Genomic DNA, 21,520 nt, shown 5'->3' on the forward strand with positions numbered 1-21,520 from the left:
TCATCCCTTCCCTCATGCATCTCCCTCCCTATGCTGTATATCTTAAACTTACACAGTGCTACATGTCAATTATATCGCAACAAAACTGTAATTTAAAAAAATTGCTGGGGATACATCAGTGGACAAGACAGACGAGGTCCCTAATCTCATGGATTTTATATTCTGGGGGTAGAGTGACAAATGAACGGCCTCCAAAATGCACAGGATGTATGGGGAACAATTAGCTCGGCTGGAGACAGTTTGAGTTGGCACTATGGAAGATCAGGAGATGTGGATGCAGAAGTAAGCCTACTTGGTGAAGATCTTCAGCTCGGTTAAAGGGCAATGGGAGCCCTTTAGAGGTTCCTTGGGGTTCTGTTTCTTTGTTCCGGGGTTAGGGAGCGAGGCAAGTGATTATTGCTTTTTTCAATATTTGAGGAACCTGAGGCTTAGGAAGGCAATGTCACCTGCCCAAGGCCACACAAGTGTAAGGTAAGGCAGGCATGTCTGCCAAGGTCCGAGTCCGAAGCCCATGCCGTCTTCGGCTCTTTTCCGGTAGTGCAGAGGAGGAACGGCGCGGTGCCCCTGGGTGCCAGGACAGAGGGGCACCTTCGGGAGGACAGGCCCCGGCCGGCTGGCAGCGCGGCAGCCTCACCAGCGCGGACAGCTGGCTTGAGGCGGTGGCACCTCCACGCTGCCCGTCGGTTCCCCCCGCCCGCCAGTGGTTCGCCCCGAACACCCCTCCCCGAGCGGCGGGTGCCGCGGCCCGCCCCGCTTCCGGTTGTTGCCGGGCCCTATATCCGGTGTCCGCCTGCCCTCCGCTCCGCCGCCTCCGCCACCGCTAAAGCCGCTGCAGCCGCGATGCTGTCCCGGTCCCGCTTCCTGTCCCGGGCGTTCAGCCGCTCGCTCTCCGCCTTCCAGAAGGTATGGTACTGCCGGGCCGGGGCCCCGGCGGGTGAGAAACTCGCCGGTGGTGGACGGGCGGCTTGGGGACAGGGGCGTGGCGCCAAGGGCACCGGGACTCGGAGGCCGCGGGCTGGGCGGCCCAGAGCCGCTGTTGCCCTCGGGGCCGTCTTGCGGAGCTCGCCGGCCCGTCGCCTTCCCGAGGCAGCCGGCGCCCCGTCCCCTGCTGGACCCCACCCTCCGCGCCGGCGGAGGAGCCGCCTTAGAGCCGCGCTCGCCCCCGCACGAGACTCAGAGTTCGGGAGGAGGCGCGCGGAAGCCCCGACGGGATCCGGGGGCCCGTTTCTTTTCTGTTAAAGTCGGTGGATATCAATTCGGTTGGGAAGTTGAGATAGTTGGGCAGGCCCCGTGTGAGCCCGCCCAGGCTGTTGCCTTCACCTTTTGGAGTCATGAGATTCGCCTGTCACCGGCACCTGGGCAGCTTTGAGTCTGTGCTTGAAAGAGAAAGCTGTTTCTTCTCTCCTTTCGTCTTGGGTGACGTCGATAATGTCTTCTTTCTCAACAGGGGAACTGCCCTCTAGGGAGACGTTCCCTGCCTGGTAAGTTCTGCCCTTGCCGTCACCTAAAATGCTCTCCTCCTGGGCAGAGCAGTATGCGAGGAAATCGGGGTGCCTGTGTTTCTCCACATCGTGTTCAGATAGATAGGAGTGAAACAGGTGTTGTGTAATGACAGCTATCGTTTATTCATTTGGCACTTAGCTACTTAGTATCTCCTGAGTGTCAGGCACCATGCTAGGCCCTCACAAGGGATCCAGCAGTGACGGGTTCTCGCCCTCCTGGAGCTTACAGTCTAGTGGGAAAGACAAAGTGTAAATTGCTAAACAAGTGAACCGTCATGAATCTTGGTTAAATGCTGAGAAGGAAACGTACGAAGCTGGACACTGAAGCTGTGACCCAGAGGATGTGACAGGCCAGCCGGATGAAGAGCAGGAGAAAGAAAGGGAATAGCATGTACAAAGTCCCTGAGGAGGGAGAAGCTTGGCGGTATTTTGGAACTGGAAAAAGGGTGATTTGGCCAGAGCATTTTAGTTGAGGGAGAGAGTGGCAGGAGATAGAAGATGGCATAGAGACTAGCGAGAATTTAGGTTTTATCTCAACAGTCCTTTATATGCGTGGCATAAGTATTTGTTGAATGAGTTGATCTTATTGTGGGCATTCTGTGTGCCAGGCATTGTTCTGAGCGCTTTCTGTGCATTTTTTCAGTTGATCATCAAGAAACAGTAAAAGAGGTGTTTTCTCTATTTTACAAATGTATGACTCAAGACTAAGAGAGGTTAAGTGCCTTGACCAAGGTCATGCAGCCAACTATTGGTCAAGCCAGGTCTGCCTATTCCTCAGCCCGAACTCCTAACCCACCATGTTATCATTTGCTCATATAATCAACAGATTATTGAATTCTTACTACATGCCAGGCAGTGTGCTACGTGACAGGGATAGAGGCGGTCTCTACCCTCCAGGATCTTAGGGGCTACCTGGAGAGAAAACAAATATATATTTATGCATACCTAAGGACATAATTGCATTGTGGTTACTATAAAGGAGAAGTGGAGTGTAATGAGAGGATGGGATGATGTAGCCAGGCTTGGGAGGGTGGAGAGTGTGGTGGCAACGTCAGTAAAGGCTTCCCCAAAGAAGTGACATTTAAGCTAAGTCTTGAAGAATACATAGGAGTTGGCCAGGAGAACGATATTCTAAACAAAGGGGATTGCTTGTGCAAAGGTTTTCAGGCAGGAAGAGACTTGACCGGTCATAGAAATGGAAAGGAAGCCTGTCTGGGAGGGCTGGACAGGAATATGGAAAGTTTTTGGACTTTATCCTAAGAGTCATGAGATCATAGGCACCTAGCAGAGTGTTCGCTCATAGTGGACTCTTAGTAATAAACTTTTTAACTTAGAATTTTGAAAAATGTCAGTAAACATTTTCTCCACTTCATAGATTGGCAGGACAATGGGAAGAGCCTTGTACTTGGGGTTTGCGTTGTGGTTCAGGGCTTCTCCTTGGGCTGTCACTTAACCTCCAGAAGCCCTGCTTATATATGAAACGGGAGTAATGGCAGATGGTCGTTCCACTTCAGGGAGTTGTGAGACACAAAAATCAAAATGAGGTCATTATGTGAAAGCTTTTTATAAACTCTTAAACGCTGTACAAATGAAACTTGCTGTAGGATGAACTCTAAATTGGAGTTAGGGTTCCAAAAATCAGTAAGGGCTGCTGACTGTTCTAGCTCAAATACATGCTGTGTTTGAGATTTGTACTGCAACGTCATGGGTTACAGGATATAGAGGTGACTTAACTTGCCTCTGAAACCCTGGGGGTGTTTGTGAGGAGGTGGGCACAAGAGAGAATTGTCTCCCATTTGGTGTTTACCGTGCCCGTGGCTCAGAAAGAGTTGTTAATAGATCTGAAAAAATAAGACACCTGAAAGAATATAATCAGGTGAAGCAGATACAGTAATTAGTTGTCAGTTGAGGAAGTGCAGTTATCTGTGATGATAAGGACAATTGGTGGGGCAGAAAGGAGCTCCCACCTTGTTGAGTATGACCGGAGTGGAAGGTCTCGGGAAGAGTGTAGGAAGACAGTAAACTGAAAGGAGGGACAATGATTTGCTCAGTCCTAGAGCAAGCTGGAGACCTTAGGCCTGAAGTAGCCTAGTCTTTGCTACTGGGGTTCAGGCAACAAGACTTCCAGCTCAGTGCATTTTAAGTAACCAGGGAAACAAACTCAGATCAAACATTCCCACGGCTTCTCTGATTAGGCTATATGTAGTCACAGGATAAGCCATCATGTGTCTTTTTCAAGCTTCAGTTGTATTTGAAGTCTTGGGCAGTAGAGCGTTTTATTATGAAAACATAAAGGGATAATGAAAGTTTATGAGTTTTAAGATAAATAAGATTATAGAATTCTCCCCTTTCTTCCTCCAAGCCATTCCCACCCGAAGTCCCACATACCTGTTGTTCTCTGCCATGACTGTTGCTATGGTGGAAAAGCTTAAGAAGCAGGACTCTGTGTGATAAAGATTATGTTGTTGCCTGCTGTTGATACTGTTCTATCTCAGAGTTAGGGGGTGAACAGACTTCTTTTCCATTCCCAGCAGGTATCCTGTATAAGATAAAGAGTTGTTGGTTAAGCGTTGTTTTGTTTCTTGCAGGGATCTCCTTATGTCAGGGACCAGGTTACCCTGACAGCAGGAAGATTGTGTAAGTATCCCTGGGGAGCACAGATATGTGGACAGGGGGTATATATTTAAGACACCAGCTGAACCATCTGCTTTCTTAACTGTCTTTCAAGCCTAGTAATCAAGCTGGTTATGTTGAGTCCCTCAACCTAAGCTTGATGTTAACTTGTGACATGTGCTTGCACTTCAGCCCCATGTTAAGCGCTGGACCAGGAGTGTGTCTGTCCTGAGGTGTTTAGATTACAATGAAAGTGAAGCTGGAATCCTCTTTTTATGGGAATAGATATAGAAAGGTGCTCCTAAATATTCTGGTTGGATACAAGTGAAGCTGGAGGACTGGACGTTACATTTATTGTGGAGATGAAGAGCATCCTTTTGGTTGCATGGTTACTCATTTTAGAAACAGCAAAAGCAAAAGACTAGTCAGTTGAGTCATGGGACTTTGACTAGTTCAGGGGGAATGCTGTTATTGCATAATGCAAAGTTTGGAGAAAGGCCACCCATGTGTGTTTCAGATTAACTTCTGCTTACGAATGTTGCTTAATGCTACTTTGCATTCCAAGTATTTTCAGGGTGGTGGTAAGAGGATGCTCTTTAGTTACCTGCTGAGCAGCTGTCAAGCTATTTTCTCTACAGGTAGGATCTTCAAAATGAAGGGTGAGCAGATTGGCTCCTTCTTCACTGTGCATTACAAGCATAATCCCATTGTAAATGTTCTTTTTGCCATTTCTAAGTATTCTACTGTTAACCTCTAATACTTTTGTAATTTAAAAGTTATTTAGGGAGATTCAAAATGTGTTACTCATCTGCAGTTTAAATGAAAAGTGGAGCAGCCACAAATCCTATGCAATAAATGCAATAAATAACTATTCAAAAGTAAATTATTTTAAAATACCCTAAACTTTGAGGGATAAGGATCACACATTAGGGTATTACTCTAATCTAATAACTGTTTTTGTGTTTTATGTTGTCTTTTTTCATGAATAAGGTATTCATTTTACTTAAAAATCTTTTATTGTAAAACTATTTTTGGTTTTATGTTTTTATTTAATAGCTTATAAATTTACATGGTTCAGAAGTAAAAAGAGAGTCCATGAGAAGATTTTTTTCCTGTTCTCCGGTGCCACCAAGTTTCTCTTCCCCAAGACAGCCGATGCTCCAGGTTCTCGGGTGTCCTCAAAGAGCAGTCTCTGCATTTACACATTACCTGTTAGTTCTTGCCTACGAACATGTACCTGTACATGGTTGTAAACTTTTTGCAGAACACTTTGTGTTCTGTATTTTATTTATTTATTTTTTTGTGGGACGCGGGCCTCTCACCGTTGTGGCCTCTCCCGTTGCGGAGCACAGGCTCTGGACGTGCAGGCTCAGCGGCCATGGCTCTCGGGCCCAGCCGCTCTGCGGCACGTGGGATCCTCCTGCACCGGGGCACGAACCCGTGTTCCCTGCATCGGCAGGTGCACTCTCAACCACTGCACCACCAGGGAAGCCCTGTATTTTTTTAATAACATACATTTTCCCCTTGATTTTACATAGACCTTATAGTTAATTTGAAATTATAAAAATAAAAATATCAAAAGGCAACTTAAATCTGTTATACTTTTCTATTATAAAGATGCTTATGGTAGAATATTCAAACAGTCCTGAAGTGTAGAAAGTGAAAGTCCCCATCGGTCCAAATCACTCTTCCAAAATGTGTGTGTATGTAACAGATAACCATAGATACCATATATATCTACGTTTCCCACTCTCCAGTGGTAACCATTATTAATGGTTTTGTACATACAAGGTAATATCATTCTCCAGTTTACGTTATTGAAAGTTAGTGTCATATCAAAGAATACCTTGCTCCTTTTTTTTTTTTTTTTTTTTTTTTTTTTTTTGCTGCGGTACGCGGGCCTCTCACTGTTGTGGCCTCTCCCCTTGCGGAGCACAGGCTCCGGACGCGCAGGCTCAGCGGCCATGGCTCACCGGCCCAGCCGCTCCGCGGCATGTGGGATCTTCTCAGACCGGGGCACGAACCCGTGTCCCCTGCATCGGCAGGCGGACTCTCAACCACTGCGCCACCAGGGAAGCCCTACCTTGCTCTTTTGAAGTTCCTCTTGAATGAGTCCAGAATGGACTGATATGCTGCCTCCTGGCAAGAGAACAGATTAGGAGATACTATATCAGTTTTTTGGTGTTTTGTTTGTTTGTTTGTTTTGCATATAACCCCTTGTTTTACTTGTTAACTGTCTCATCTTGCTGTCCTGTGTAATCTATAATCATGTGGACAGAAATTCTGTTGTATGTGGCACAGTGGCATGTACCCTGAGGGCACACAATTTATCTTACTTGCATTTAGTTAAGAAAAAAACGTCATCAGGAAGCTGAGTCCTTTTGGTGGGTATGCAAAGGGCCAAGATGCTATCTTTTTTTTCAAAGACCCAAACTAGGTCTGTTCTGGGAGAGCTGGCGTTTCACTGCAGCACATTTCACTCACCCAAGGGACTCGCTGTTTAAGGCACCCAAGTCATCCAGGCTTTGCTCTAGACCTGCTGAGTCAGAATCTCTGGGAATGGGGCCTAGACATGTATGCTTTGAAAAAGTTCCCCCAGGTAACACTGATGGGCACTCCTAGTCAAGAATCACTGATTTAAAGGGAAGGTGAAAGAATCTAAAAAAGAGTGGATATATGTATATGTATAACTGATTCACTTTGCTGACAGCAGAAACTAACACAGCATTATAAATGAACTATACTCCAATAAAAATTTAAGAAATGAAAATAAAAAAGGGAAGGTGACCCGTGGTGCCTTATCTAGACGAAAATGGGAGTGAATCACCGGTTAAAGGAGTTTACTTTTGTGTTTGTTTTCTAGCATTAACAACGGTAGTGTCTTCGGTGTTCGCTTTTTCAGAACTACAGCTGCGTGCAGTAAGTACCTTCAGCTCCGTACCGTATTGGGAGTGGAGCTTTAATGGGAAGAGCAACAATGGACTGAATTTAATGAAAGAAAAAAATTACAGAGGAGAAATGTGGGCTATGTGATGCTTTTCCCCCTCTTTTCCTAGAGGATGAGGTGATTACAGTCAGAACCCCAGCATTTGCAGAGTCTGTCACAGAAGGGGATGTCAGGTGGGAGAAAGGTAAGACTTAGTGCCTTCTCACTTCTTGAGTTTAAATACTTGTGAGAAGTCCCCTTTACCCCCACGATAATCAATGGCTCCACCGTTTTCTTTACATGCAGTGTACTTTCCCCTGGCGTTAGGAAAGGGGTATTGTAACACACCTGCCAATGGGGATTTTGTGGCTACTGGAGGGTTCCCCCCCACCACCACCACCCTAAGAGGTAGGCTTTGACTATCTTTTCAGCTGTTGGAGACACAGTGGCAGAAGATGAAGTGGTTTGTGAGATTGAAACTGACAAGGTAGGCTTGTCCTATTAGTGCCAACTTTTCATGGTCTCCCCTTGGTTTCTTAACCTAATGAAAGGAACAGGGACTTAACTGTTGGTTATAGATAATTTTTAACTGCCTCAGTTGTAAAATTGTTGGCATGGCTCATTAAAAAGAAAACATTAAAAGTTTAATTTTAGATTATTCTAGGTGTATGTACTATGTACTTTAATAGCTTTAGTTTTATAGCTTTTGTGTGTGTGTGTGTGTGTGCATGAGCTGTTTCCAGCTGTTTTTATGTATCACTGGGAAACACATTAACTGAATCTTGCTTTAGTGCTCTGAGAAAGGACAGAAAGGGTGAATCTTCACAGTAGCATTGATTACTCTTACTCTGAAAGTGTGGCCTTGGTGTTTCTATATACAGGGTCTTGTGTATCTGTGTTGCAACTCTTGTGACTCATTTGAGATTCTATACAATTAATTTTCTAATGCTGAGTAAAAATTTGGACTCTTTCTCCATCTGTCTTCTTTTCAAGACATCTGTGCAGGTTCCATCACCAGCAAATGGCATGATTGAAGCTCTTTTGGTACCTGATGGGGGAAAAGTAGAAGGAGGCACTCCTCTTTTCACACTCAGGAAAACTGGCGGTAAAGAAGTTCTCCTGGTTGTCAGGGTCTCCAGTGTTCCCCCTTGGAACTGGGGCTGAGCATAATATACTAATTCCTTGATACCTCAAAGACCATTTGGCATTTGGCATTCCCTCTGCCCTTTTTGAGGCAGTAAGAGGGGAGCTATTTATATTGTGAACTTTAAATGTCAAGTTTTAGAAGAAAAGGGTATTAAAAAAATAAAGCTCATTATACTCTGTTCTTTATTGTGCTGGACCTTTTCTTAAGTAGGAATGAAGAAGATTCTAAAGACAGTGATTTCCCCCCACCCCAACCCTGGCGTCAGAGTCACATGGGGGCTTTAAAAATAATACAAATGCCTAGATCCTGAGTCCCAGGGATCCTGATATATTAAATCTGGGGTTTTCAGATCCTGGTTATCTTATCATAGTTTTCATTGTTGTTGTTGTTGTTGTTTTTAACGCTCTCCAAGTGATTCTGATACACAGCCAGGGCTGGGAGCCACTCTTCTAAAATGAGAAGTAGTATTTCATCCTGTCTATTATAGAGAATTTGGTGTAGTTCTTTCATATCTATTCTCTCATAACATTTTTTAGGGAGGGCTGGGTTTCTCTTGGGAAGAAATGAGAAATAAGGAAATGAATTTGTACTGGATCTCACAGTCAGTCTTAGAGATTAGAAAAGAACTTTCTGATTCTTAATTAAATGCTATAACTACTAAAGTATTTTTTTCATTGTTAAGATAGTTAAGCAGAAAGATGGTAGATTGCATTGTTATGATTGATCAGGGCAAGACCAGAAGCCCAGAATGGAAAGAACATACAGTAGAAGGCTAGGGGATAAGATTGATTCTTCTAGTTGGAGAATTTCATCTTCTGATCATTCCTTAAGAGAATGTTCTTCTAATTTAAATGTAAACCCAGATGTGATGTCCAAATTGGTAGAATCAAAAATACTTAAAGTTGTGAATTTATATTGCTTGACCACCTCATTGGTTTATAAGAGTTATCCTAGATAAAATGCTTTGAAGTCTTAAGTCTAAATGTGCCCTTGATTATTTAAACTTTTAATTTTTAATAGTTAAGAGTATTCTCCCACATGGGATGTTAAAATAGAAGAGGAGAGGGTCAGTATTACCATAACTAGAAAGGTGTTGCTCTTATGTGTGTATTTTAACGTCTTAAATTACCTGGGTTTCTTTTGCTTTGAAGTTTACATTACCATGGACTTTAGTAGGTGCTTTGAAAGTACTGGCTGAATTTGATGATCAGTAGATATTTGTGAAATCAGGAAGGCAGCTGAGTTAAGTCAGTTATCTAATGTAGGACATCTAGGAGCCCTGGGGAATAGAAGCATAGTGCCTTAAATCATTCTGTGTATCTCAAAGCCTTACATGTATAGCAGATACTCAGGAGGCACTTGTTAATTGATTGGAGATAGAGCTTTTGCTGCTAAATTCTACTTAGTGTCTGCAACTTGGTTGCTTTCCATTCCAGATAGTGCCAATGGCATCTATTTTTCTTGTTTTTCAGCTGCTCCTGCTAAGGCCAAGCCAGCCGAAGCTCCTGCTGCGGCAGCCCCAAAAGCAGAACCTGCAGCATCGGCAGTTTCTCCTCCCCCTGCAGCATCTATACCCACTCAGATGCCACCAGTGCCCTCGCCCTCACAACCTCTCACTAGCAAACCAGGTAAGCCTCTGGCTTCCACGTGTCTTTATGTGGGAGAACAACATCTCATCTTATGTCATGTTCCCTCACAGTCTAAGACTAATTATGGCTCTGAACAGGCTCCACTGTCTGCTTTGTGGAAAGAATTCTAAGACCTGATACAAAGGGTTTGCATCTCAGCTTTTTAGCTGAGTGTATAGCTGTGTGACTTTAGGCTAGTTATTTAACTTCTCTGAGCAGATTGTTCGTTCGTGAAGTAGGAATGATACTAATACACCTCAGCATATCTTGAAGATTAAGTGACAGTACAGTATGAAAGCGCTGGCATGTACTCAAGTAAATGTTTCTCATTTTCAGTGTCTGCCGTAAAACCCACTGCTGCCCCTCCAGTAGCTGAGCCAGGAGCTGGCACAGGTCTGCGTTCAGAACATCGGGTAAGTCTCTGAGGAAAACTTCCAAGAAAGAAGCCGAGGGGCAGTGCTGAGATTAGTGGAGTGGGTATGCTCTGCCTACCTTTGAATGGCTGGCAGCTGATCCCCTTGGCCTTGACAAGGAAATTGAGTTTAGGATGCGACTTGTTCAGTGACATGACTGTCAAATGACAGGACTAGAACCAGAGGTCTTCTGAACGCTTGTCCATTGGTTTTTCCCACTGTGTTATGCTACCAGCGAAATGCTGTGGGTGAGTAAGATATACGCAGGGGATGGTAGCCTAGTGACGCATCCCCCCCGCCCCCCCACGATAACACATACTTCAGAGAGGTGGCTTAGTGAGCTCTAGTCCTATACTTCCGGGATACTTAGCTGAGGGCTACCCAGTGGCACTCAGGAGCAGACATAAAACCTCAAGGAAGTATGGTCAAGAGGGTGGGTTCCTCTGCCTGAGAATACCTCCTAAAAATACTATAGCCTCAAAAGTTTGTTGCTTCTGAGTTTCCATTCCACAAGTAGCTATTCTCGTGCCAGTCTTTATTACCAGAAATTTCCCTTTCTGCAATGACTCTTGGGCTGGCTAGCCCTACCCCACACTCTTCCATAAATTGGTTTTGGTTTTTAAATCAAACCATATCCGTGGCCTTTATTCTTTTTTTTTTTTTTAAACATCTTTATTGGAGTATAACTGCTTTACAATGTTGTGTTAGTTTCTGCTCTATATCAAAGTGAATCAGCTATGTGCATATGTATATCCCCATATCCCCTCCCTCTTGCGTCTCTCCCTCCCACCCTCCCTATCCCACCCCTCTAGGTGGTCACAAAGCACCGAGCTGATCTCCCTGTGCCATGCGGCTGCTTCCCACTAGCTATCGATTTTACGTTTGGTAGTGTATATATGTCCATGCCACTCTCTCACTTCTTCTTAGCTTACCCTTCCCCCTCCCCGTGTCCTCAAGTCCATTCTCTACGTCTGCGTCTTTATTCCTGTCCTGCCCCTAGGGTCATCAGAACCTTTTTTTTTTTAGATTCCATATATATGTCTTAGCATACGGTATTTGTTTTCTCTTTCTGACTTCACTCTGTATGACAGACTCTGGGTCCATCCACCTCACTACAAATAACTCAATTTCATTTCTTTTTATAGCTGAGTAATATTCCATTGTATATACGTGCCACATCTTCCTTATCCATTCATCTGTCGATGGACACTTAGGTTGCTTCCATGTCCTGGCTATTGTAAATAGTGCTGCAGTGAACATTGTGGTACATGACTCTTTTTGAATTATGGTTTTCTTAGGGTATATGCCCAGTAGTGGGATTGCTGGGTTATATCGTAGTTCTATTTTTAGTTTTTTAAGGAACTTCCATGCTGTTCTCCATAGTGGCTGTATCCATTTACATTCCCACCAACAGTGTAAGAGGGTTCCCTTTTCTCCACACCCTCTCCAGCATTTACTGTTTGTAGATTTTTTGATAATGGCCATTCTGACTAGTGTGAGGTGGTACCTCATTGTAGTTTTGATTTGCATTTCTCTAATGATTAGTGACGTCGAGCATCTTTTCATGTGTTTGTTGTAGGCCTCTATTCTTGGTCAAACTTCAGGCACACTTGAGTGGGTAGTTTGTGTCTGTGTTTCCTCGTTCTTGCACAGAGGAGCAAGGCCACCACAGGAAAGAGGAAGCCTGGATCTCTCCCTGTATTTAGATACTACAGCCTGTCCTTATCCACGCCTAGCAAGCCCAGTGCTCCCTCAGGCTAAGTGCGAAGGGTTAGGTCCAGAGAGACCAGGTGGTCAATACTTGTCCCACTTTCCCTTTCAGGAGAAAATGAATAGGATGCGGCAGCGCATTGCTCAGCGTCTGAAGGAGGCTCAGAATACCTGCGCAATGCTTACCACTTTCAATGAGATTGACATGAGGTGAGAGCTCTAGTCCTCTTCCTCCCTGTGCCCACTTTCTTGGAGAACACTGGAACTTGCCCAAGTCCCTACCTAGTGCTGATGCCCAAACTAACTTAACAGGAAAGAAGTACGTCTTTGCAGCGCTTGTTGACTTATACAGAGTGACCCACTGGTTTCACTCTCTAATCGACCTTCCTCATACTGTGCCTGCCTCCTCTGTGACCTAAAGAACTTAGCCTTTTACTTTTATACCTGAATCTTGTGATTTCTGATAAACGAGGCTGGTAATAGTCTTAAACTCTCATGACTACTGTCGAGCTGACAAGTAGACATAGGGCATCCAGGCTGACAAGGCTCCCCTAGGGATACAGGATCACTTGACAGCATGACCAGAGTCAGGCGCCATACCCTGCTTCCTTCTCACTGTGACTGCTCCTTATGTGTGCTCCTAAGCGACTCAGAATTGAGTGGGTGGAAAGGCATAGGCTTGTCCTCTCTTTCACCTTTCCCAGCTTTGATAATGAAATGGGAAGCAAGTTGTGCTTTTAAAGAACAACCTCAGACTTAACCAAAGGGGCTAATTCAGTGTACCCATTTCTGTAGTGAGCTAATCGTTGACTCACTTATCTTCTGCAAGACTTTGATGTTTATAGGTGTCAGGACTGTAGGGAAGGGAATACAGTCAAAGTCAACAAAGAGTTTTTGAGTGCTTACTGTGCACAAGATATTACACTGTATTTGAGGGGGGTGCAAAGATGAGTGAAAAAGAGCCCTTACCCTCATAGAGCTACCATCTTGCTTAGATAAATAGAAAGTAAAATCTCTAGTATCAGTATCAGGAGGATACAAAACGTATGAAGTGGAGAAGAGAATGAGATCATTTGTTTTTGAGGTGGCAGGGTGGAGGGTAGGGATCAGGAAAGGCTTCCTGGAGGAAAGAGATTTTTAATAGACCTTAAAGAACGACTAGCACTTTGACATAGTGGAGGAAGGTCATTGCAGAAGATGTTAACAGTGTGGACCTGGCACAGACTGGAAAGTCCATGACACGTTTGAGAAACAATCGCTGTGAGAAATATGTGTAGGAAAGAATGGTAAAGCAAGTTGGATCCATACTTCAGGATGTTTTAAGTGCCAGGGTAAGAGTTCATAGTTAATACAGGAGGTAAAATCATCAAGTCTTCAGGTCATCTCTTTGTTTTTTATTTTTGTCCCAAGTGTTTAGTCTGAATGTACGTTTCATGAAGGAAATTGGTCTCCTTTGGAAGGGGTCTGAGAAGTGTAGAGAGGGGAGTGTGCTGTGGCATTCACAGAGTAGGGCTCTGTGGCCCATTTCACTAGATGCCATACATCCTATTGTGAAGCTTCCCAAAAGGCTGGATGTCATTCAAGCCAAAGATTTCTCTCCTATCCGTAGGATGTAGGGAAGGACCTTGACTAATGAATCACAAGGGCTGCAGCTTATGTTTCAGTGCATTAGGGCCAAATTGTACACAAATCAAATTGGGCTTTGAAATTCTACCCAATTCCTTAAGACAAAACATGTAAACATTTGTGGCCTTGAAAGATGCAGTTGGCCCAACAGCGTTGATTGAAGGTAAGTACAATAGCTGGATCTCCTTTCAGCAGCTAATCGAAGTGTCACTTAATGATGGCCTGGGGTCTTACTGCAGTCAGTAATCTGGTTTAGATTGAGTGCCCTTTGGGTCTTGCACTGATCAGCTAACCCATAAGGGGCCTTTCTGAGACCTTCTCCTCTCCCCTGTTGCCCCAGCCTCTGCCTGCAAGGGCAGAGCTCTGAAATAGAAACTACTTAATGACCAGACAATAGCATTTGGGCAGTTTTGAGAGCAGAGATGTTTATCACTTCTCTTTCCCTCTTCTGCCGCTCTTGTGTCTTGGGAACCAGTAATGTCTTTAGGGTGGTAATCCTAGCACTAAATGAGGTTAGACTCAGGACAACAAAACATTTTAAAACCAATCAGTCCCCCTAGGAAAACTTCCCTTTTGAAAGACAAAAGGTCTAAAGGGGGGAGTTAAAGTTATATCATCTTATCTTTCGTGCTAATGTCAAATTAGGCCATTATAGAGAGAAAGGGAGAACTGAGCATTTGGGCCTAAGATAAAGTTAAATTCGATTTCCATCATGGAACTGTATTCCCATAAATACAGAGGTTTCTGCAGCAAAATGATGGGAAAGCCATTTCCCACTAACTCTGTTGCACATGTGTTGTATGTATGTGAAAAACCAGCCCCGAAGGAACAAAGACTGGTCACCTTGCAAAGGCTTCTCAGGGGCCTTGCTGCTTGTACTTTAAAAAGCTTAGGTCTGCACATGGTCACTTTTCTAAATACCCGGGAAACCACGTCCATCAAACTAATATTTACAGCAGGAATTGTGTCTTTATTATCTTTATATCTTGGTGCCCTGCATTGACCCCCACGTGTGGTGGGGGTTAGTACCTGTTTGAAGGAACAAGTGGATGGAACTGCTAACTCTGGGGAGATGAGTGAATCTACTGACTTTCTCATGAGCCTAAAACAACACTGGATTATACCCATCCACAGATAGTCATGACTGCTCTTGCTCACATGAAGCCCATGCACCTGTGGGGCTTTGGGGGTTTTTTTCATCTTCACTAGTTAGGAGACAGGAGGAATGTCACAAGGAAGTCATAATCAGGTTTGGTGGTATTTTGAAAATAAACAAGAGATAAGAAGAATGGTGCTTATTTTGCGGACTTTGTTTATGCTTAAAAAAAGCTTTTTTCGGGGTAGATGGCTCATGATTTTAGTGTAGCTGGAAGTCACTTTCTTGTCCAGGGTGAGGATGTTGGTGTGCTGTATGAGCTCCCGTTCATATTGTCTGTAACTGAAATCTTTGACTTCTGGAACACGAAGGAGCCCTGTAAAGGGCTCAATCTACCTTCAAGACAGATTGGATCCGATTCCTTTGGGTCCAGGTTTTGTAAAGGAATAAAGTTATTGTGTTGACCTCTAGTGGACTATTTCAAAACTTGAACTTAGGTAGATGGTCCACACTAAGGGAAAAAAGCTTACCCAACTGTGTACACGGAGTTAGAAACCAGTATGAAAGTCAGAATTGAGGCTTCTTTTGTGGTCAGTTTGTTTTGTAATGTGTTTTTGCAGTAACATCCAGGAGATGAGGGCTCGGCACAAAGATGCTTTTCTGAAGAAACATAACCTCAAACTAGGCTTCATGTCGGCATTCGTGAAGGCCTCAGCCTTTGCCTTGCAGGAGCAACCTGTTGTAAATGCAGGTGAGTTTGTGGTGGCTAGAATCACAGAGGTCCTGGGAGGTGTGCGTGTAAACACAGACCTGCTCCCACACACAGACACAAAGACGGCGGTCGACAGACTAAGGCTTCTTATTTCATACGTGTGAAAACTTGAGTACCTCCCCTGGGGGTTTCTTGACTCACCTTCCCAAATGGGCATCATGATTACTTCCTCCCCCCCTAGCTGGACAGAACAGGTTCTCTTCACAGTGCATAGCTTGGCAGCTGCTGTGGTGACAGGCAGTTCTGAGCCAGCCCAGCAATCCAGGCTTCTCATGTCTGTGTGGAGACTTGTGTTCTGGCTGATGCCCACCCTCCCACAAGCCCTATTATCTTGGGACCTGACTCTTACACCTGGCATAGCTCCAGGGTGACCTTTGATTTCTGGTCAGTGGACCTCACTGGGAGGCCTTGGGCTTGGCCCCTCTTTCCTGGACTTGGTGCCCATTTTCCTTACTTTTTGCTCACCTACGTCATTGGAATGTTGACCTAACAAGCAGTTCTCTTTCCCATTGAGACAATTCTCTGTTCCCTGGAAGATTAGAGAGGACAGTGGCACTTCTGCAGCCCTCAGCAGTGCAGGGTCCCTAAAGATCTAGAAATAGAAGTCCTAGTCCCTTCCGCCAAGTGGTGTGCCCTAAGGTAGGTGGAAGGGCTTTGTTTCACCCCAGTGTGTATCTCTTTATTTCTTCCGTTCTTCTTATGCTTCCTGATGACTCTCTCCATCTCTTCTGCCTACACATACATGTAGGCATTTCTCAGAGTTCCCCTGACCTCTTTCTCACTTTATATGCTTTTCTGGGGTGTCTTATCTGTAATACAGTGCAGACTTTCTATGAAAAAGATTCCCAAGCCTGTATTTTCTCACGAGCGTCAGACCTAAATTTTTAGCTGCTGGCTTGCTCTCTCAGGCTAGCATATTAAAGCCAGACCACCCTGCTTCCGAGTCTCCTAGAAAGAGGCTTGCCTCCTTGTTGAGAGTGGGCAGCAGAATGGGCAGCATCCCCACCCCCCCACTTCCACTTCCTTTACTCATTTGCCCTTTTGGGGAACACTTTTTCAACCTGCCGTTAGCTAAGGGAGGGCTGGAGTAGGGCTGCCTAACAAGAACTTTGGCACATACTTACCCTGTGTTAGCCTGTGTGTTGATCCCTCTGCGGGCTGCCAAGGAAACGGATGCTCCTGTGCTCATGCTTAGGGCACTTGGGAGAAGTTACAGTTGGCTGGCACGGGAGTAAGAGGAGTGTCAGCTGCCCCTTGTAAGGTGGTGGTTTTTGTGCTAGTTGGTCGGCCCACACTGTACCAAGCACCGTGGATTTTTCCTCTATTAATGCAAATTTTTCCTCAATAGCCTAGGCCTGGGGCGTTGTATGTAATGTGTGTTTTCTCTCTCATAGTGATTGACGATACAACCAAAGAGGTGGTGTATAGGGATTATATTGACATCAGCGTTGCAGTGGCCACGCCTCGGGTATGTTGGGGCAAGAAGTGGGGAGCTCTGATCTTTGACTCTCTCCTTACCTGTGTGAAGAAGCAGACCCCTGGGAGAGATCTTTCCTGTAATTCTGTCTTTTTAGAAGGGAGTTACTAGAAGAGTAACCTGTTTTGGATCATACCATGTTCTTCTATCTCTGGCAAGCCTAAATATTTTAGACTCTGTTAATCACATTGAGTAATTAAGATATTCTGGGGGAGGGGAGACTAGAGGCTTGAATCAGGAGAGTTACAACTATAAAGGATGCTATTAATTTGCAACTGAAAAGAACTTTTCACTCTCATCAGGGTCTGGTGGTTCCCGTCATCAGGAATGTGGAAACTATGAATTTTGCCGATATTGAGCGAACCATCAATGAACTGGGAGAGAAGGTAAAATAGAAAGGATGGTATGAGCAGCTGGGCAGGTCAGGGAAGAGAGCCTGGGGAAGGCTGGGCCAGTGAGCGGTGCTCAGGGAGCTGGAGCCTCACTTTGTTCTGAAAGGAGTGTGTGGCCCCTGCGAACGGCAGTCACAAGCGAGAGCTGAAGTACAGCTACCTGGTGGGGCTTATCGTGCTCTTACGACTGAAGAGCTCATCAGATGAAACCTGCTCGGAAAAGAAAAGATTCTGAAGTCCTCTTCCCTGGTGGAGCACTAGTCATAGGCATCTCAGCTGAATGCTTTCGTGTTAAAGCTAGACCTTGGATCGTTGATCTCAGATATGAGCCTTCTGGACTTCCTTTAGGTGAAGAAAGCTGGGTTGACCTTACCTTTCAATTATAAAATCTGTTTTTAGGCCCGGAAGAATGAACTTGCCATTGAAGATATGGATGGTGGTACTTTCACCATCAGCAACGGAGGCGTTTTTGGCTCGCTCTTTGGAACGCCCATCATCAACCCCCCTCAGTCTGCCATCCTGGGCATGCATGCCATCTTTGATAGGCCCGTCGTCGTGGGAGGCAAGGTAGGGACCGTCACCATTAATTTCCTAGCAGCTAGGCGATAAGGAGAGGGAAGTCTAACTAGATGCTCATTATAAAAGATTCGCTATAGTTTCAGGCATAAGTTGCATCTCCTAGTTTCTAATTACTAGCTGAGGCACTGGTTCTTAAATTGTGTGTGGAGTAGCAGCACCTGGGAACTTGTTGGAAATGCAAATTCTTGGACCCCTTCCGAGACCTAGTGAAGCAGAAAGTACAGATGATTCTGCTGCACGTTAAAGTTTGAGAACCTTTGAGCTGAGAAAGCTTGCTCCTTCATCTGGGACTGGTCAACAGGCTTCATTCTCTAGGTGCTGTAGAGAGTGTGGGGATACAGTTGAAGACATGGTCCTTGCTCGTGGGGAGCAGAGGACAGCAGGGCAGAGCCATCCACAAGCTGCCAACTTGCAATGATGAGGCGTAGAGGTTTTCTGGGAGTTCACGGAATGAGGGCAAAAGGTCTTGAGCTGGCCCTGGAAGATATGTTGGTAGGAAAATGTTTTCTGGGACTCCTGTGTTTAGAACCTTTTTGGGTCACTAACTCCTTTTTCAATCTAAAAATCATAGACCTTCCCTGAAAATGCCCATACACCCAACTTTGCATAGAGTTTCAGAGAATTTGTGGACCCCAGGTTAAAAAAAAAAAAATTTTTTTTTTTTGTTACTATAACCCCAAAGAAGAAACTGCAGGCAGCCAGAACTGAAGAGGAACTTCCCTGTAGACAGCACAGAAGTGAGAGGGCAGAGCATGGTGTTTTGTTTTCTTTTGTTTTTTTAAAGGCAGTTGTAAGGAGACTCCTATTTTCTTGGTTTAAATTTAAGCTTTGTTTTTGAGTGTGGGAGCTTTGCACTCAGGGTAGGGCTTGGTCTTTGAATATACTGTAAGTATCCAGAAGAAACAAAGCAAAGTAGGAAAGGCTCTGCAACTGGGAACTTAACTGTGGGCTATGCTTTGTCATCTCCCCTTTCATCTGGGCTTTCTCGGCCCCGCTGCAGACAAACCTGTCGACCTCTCTTCTCTGTAGATGGAGGTGCGGCCCATGATGTATGTGGCCCTGACGTATGATCACCGGCTGATCGATGGCAGAGAGGCCGTGACTTTCCTCCGCAAAATCAAGGCAGCAGTAGAGGATCCCAGAGTCCTCCTATTGGACCTGTAGGAGGAAGCCATGCGCCCTACACATCAACCATGCAGGAACTGAAAACCAGTCTTCTCCCTGTCCCCTCACGGGCCCCGGGTTAGCCTGGTGACAGACAGGCATATGCTGTCGTTCTCAAGCAAGGAAACCAGGGCACTATGTAACCAGCAGTCACAGGTCTCTTGGTGTTCCTGCCAGGCTCTCTCCCTCTCTGCGCCGTTCTCTTACACTCGAATATCTGATTTCCTTAGGCTTGAGGGAGAGAGAGAGCCTTAATGGATGCTCATTAATATTCCTGCCTTTCTCCATTAGCCCTCCGCTGAGATGATTTTGCTTCTCCCCCGTCCAGTATACCATAGGGAAACTGCCGGGGACCATGTGATTAAGTTTCTATCTCTTGAAAGTCTGTTCTCCAGAGATGCCTAGGAGGATGCTGTGCCTCCCAGGCTCGGAGCACCCTCTGTCCTGGCTGTGCACGTCCTTACTCGGTTCCACCCATGTGGAGGTATTGACCACAGGCCAGGAGGTGCTGCTTTGCTTCTTAAGTGGCATCTTCATTCTCAGCTGTCACTGACTTCAAGCTGCCTCTTCTACCTCTTCCGGGAAGCACAGGCTGGGGGATCTGGAGGGGCAGGGGATGGGTAGGCAGTGTTGAGGGGGAGGGCGGATTCTGAGGTCAGAGGTTGTAAATGAGACTGGAGCAGAACCCAGGCCTGCCCTCACACTCCCCGTCACAGCTTTGTACCAGGAAGACCCATTTTGGCACAAGCACTCCCAGCTGTGGTTGTGCCGCCCTTTCCAGACCACTGGGACCATTCTAGCACGTTATTCTCATCTAGAGCAGATTCTAGCACATCTTGGCAGTGAGAGCGTGTCACAACCAAGGGCTGGAGGGCGCCTGGTAGAGATGGGAGTGGAGGAGGCATACTGAGGACTGGCTCACATTGTCTGGAGCTTTTAAATTCCATTGGCTTAAGCCTGTGGGCTGAAGAGGCAGTTCTGTTCCTTCCTGTATCGTGGCCCTTAGGGAGCGGAGCCTTAGCTCTTCCTCCACAGAACACAGGTCTGGGAGAGGATGGATTGTGGTGGAAAGCAGCCCAAGATGCTAGTGCACAGTGGGGAAATGGCCGATGACACCCATGAGGCACTGCCTTGGGTCTGGGCACGGTCATTGGAATTCTTCGGAGCATGGTTAAATGCACACATCTTGTCATGAAAGCTACTGGGCTTCATCGCTTCGTATCCAACTGCATCCAGGCGTGAGGCTGCTGACACTTGACACAGGGAGCCATTTATTTAGTGCAGGGTGCCCATTTGTATTTTGAGCGAAGAAGCAAGGCCTAGGGGTTGGGGGAGGGGGAAGGGGTGGGAGCCAGTACTGAGTGCCTGCAGCATCTCCTATGTCTTCACTATTCAGAACTTGTAACTAAAATATTTAAAGAAACTGATTTTAAATGCAAATTAAAGGGCAAATGTTCACAAACAGGGTTCCTGCTTCTGTACTTCTTTTGGTTACTGAGGTTGTACAAGTCTCCAGCACTGTAACTGTCATTAGCACTGAAAGCCACGTAATGTCCCTCCCATCCAGAAAAGTGCCCTGGCTTCCAGGGCACTTCCTTCCTTCCTCGAACCCGGTGAGCCCGGCAAGCCACACTGTTAAAGAGAAACTGGTTCTCACCTGCATGAAGCCCCTTCAGACACCAACAGACATTTACATTTTGATGGCGCCTCGCGTTATTTCTGGGATGGATGGGGGAGTGGTGGAGCAACATAGTTTTGCATTTTGCACTTGATTGCCACGTGGGTACCCACATGATCAAGGTTGATTTGAACAGATGAGGGTAGATCACCTCCTAGGAGCAAGTGGTCTGTGAGGGCGAGTGGAGAGGGTTGAGAGCTAATCTGCGCTGACTACGTGTGATAGGCTTGATGGTGTCCAGGCTAAACTCAGCCTGGCTTTTCCACACGCAGTCCCTGCCTGCTGATCTTGCTTGCGGTGATGCCATCTTTATGTGAAGGGCTGTCACGGGAACAGAGTGGCTCCTAGAGGGTAGAACTAGAGCTAGTAGAAAAACTTAAGTTCAGTGAAAGGAAGAATTTTAGGTCAGGTTTGGGGCATGGAGCTAGAAGCTTTAATTTCTTTAGTAAACCTACAAAGGAGGTATATTTAGCCCCATTTTTATCAAATGGAAATAGACCGTATGCCCCTTACGGGCTGGGACCACAGTATTCTAAACTCAGGGCCTAGCAAAGTGCCGGATGTGCAGTGTTCATTGCATGAATGAGGCCCGGAAGTTCCAGAAGCAACTTGCACTTTGTGTACAGTAGTTGGAGGTGCTCTGACCTGACTGAGGGAGGGTAGCGGAAGGAACACAGACTTGGGAGCGGGCTCCACCAGGCTCTGGCCAGGTCCCATCATTTCCCTCTTTGAATTCCAGTTTTCTCAGGAGCCACCATCTGTTGAAGAGGTCACGGTGAGGGTTAGGTCCACTCCCC

General features: G+C 45.7%; 1 protein-coding gene across 1 annotated transcript; it reads left to right on the forward strand.

Moving 5' to 3' along the window:
* The first annotated feature begins 758 nt into the window (after positions 1-758).
* Positions 759-20,510, forward strand: DLST (dihydrolipoamide S-succinyltransferase). Its single transcript, XM_081230296.1, has 15 exons — positions 759-903; positions 1,448-1,481; positions 4,091-4,139; positions 6,979-7,034; positions 7,172-7,246; positions 7,473-7,528; positions 8,035-8,146; positions 9,661-9,816; positions 10,153-10,229; positions 12,052-12,149; positions 15,282-15,412; positions 16,828-16,901; positions 17,213-17,296; positions 17,702-17,869; positions 18,911-20,510. Exons 1-15 carry the CDS (start codon positions 841-843, stop codon positions 19,043-19,045), a joined length of 1,368 nt encoding a protein of 455 aa, XP_081086422.1. The 5' UTR covers positions 759-840; the 3' UTR covers positions 19,046-20,510.
* Positions 20,511-21,520: the final 1,010 nt, after the last annotated feature.

This window comes from Mesoplodon bidens, assembly GCF_964165515.1.
Source record: "Mesoplodon bidens genome assembly, chromosome: 3".
In the NCBI taxonomy this organism is placed as follows: Eukaryota; Metazoa; Chordata; class Mammalia; order Artiodactyla; family Ziphiidae; genus Mesoplodon; species Mesoplodon bidens.

Coding starts and splice junctions, on each gene's coding strand:
- DLST (XM_081230296.1), top strand. CDS start 841: ATGCTGTCCCGGTCCCGCTTCCTGTCCCGGGCGTTCAGCCGCTCGCTC. Junction 904..1,447: donor CGCTCTCCGCCTTCCAGAAG/GTATGGTACTGC, acceptor CTTTCTCAACAG/GGGAACTGCCCTCTAGGGAG. Junction 17,870..18,910: donor CCGTCGTCGTGGGAGGCAAG/GTAGGGACCGTC, acceptor TCTTCTCTGTAG/ATGGAGGTGCGGCCCATGAT.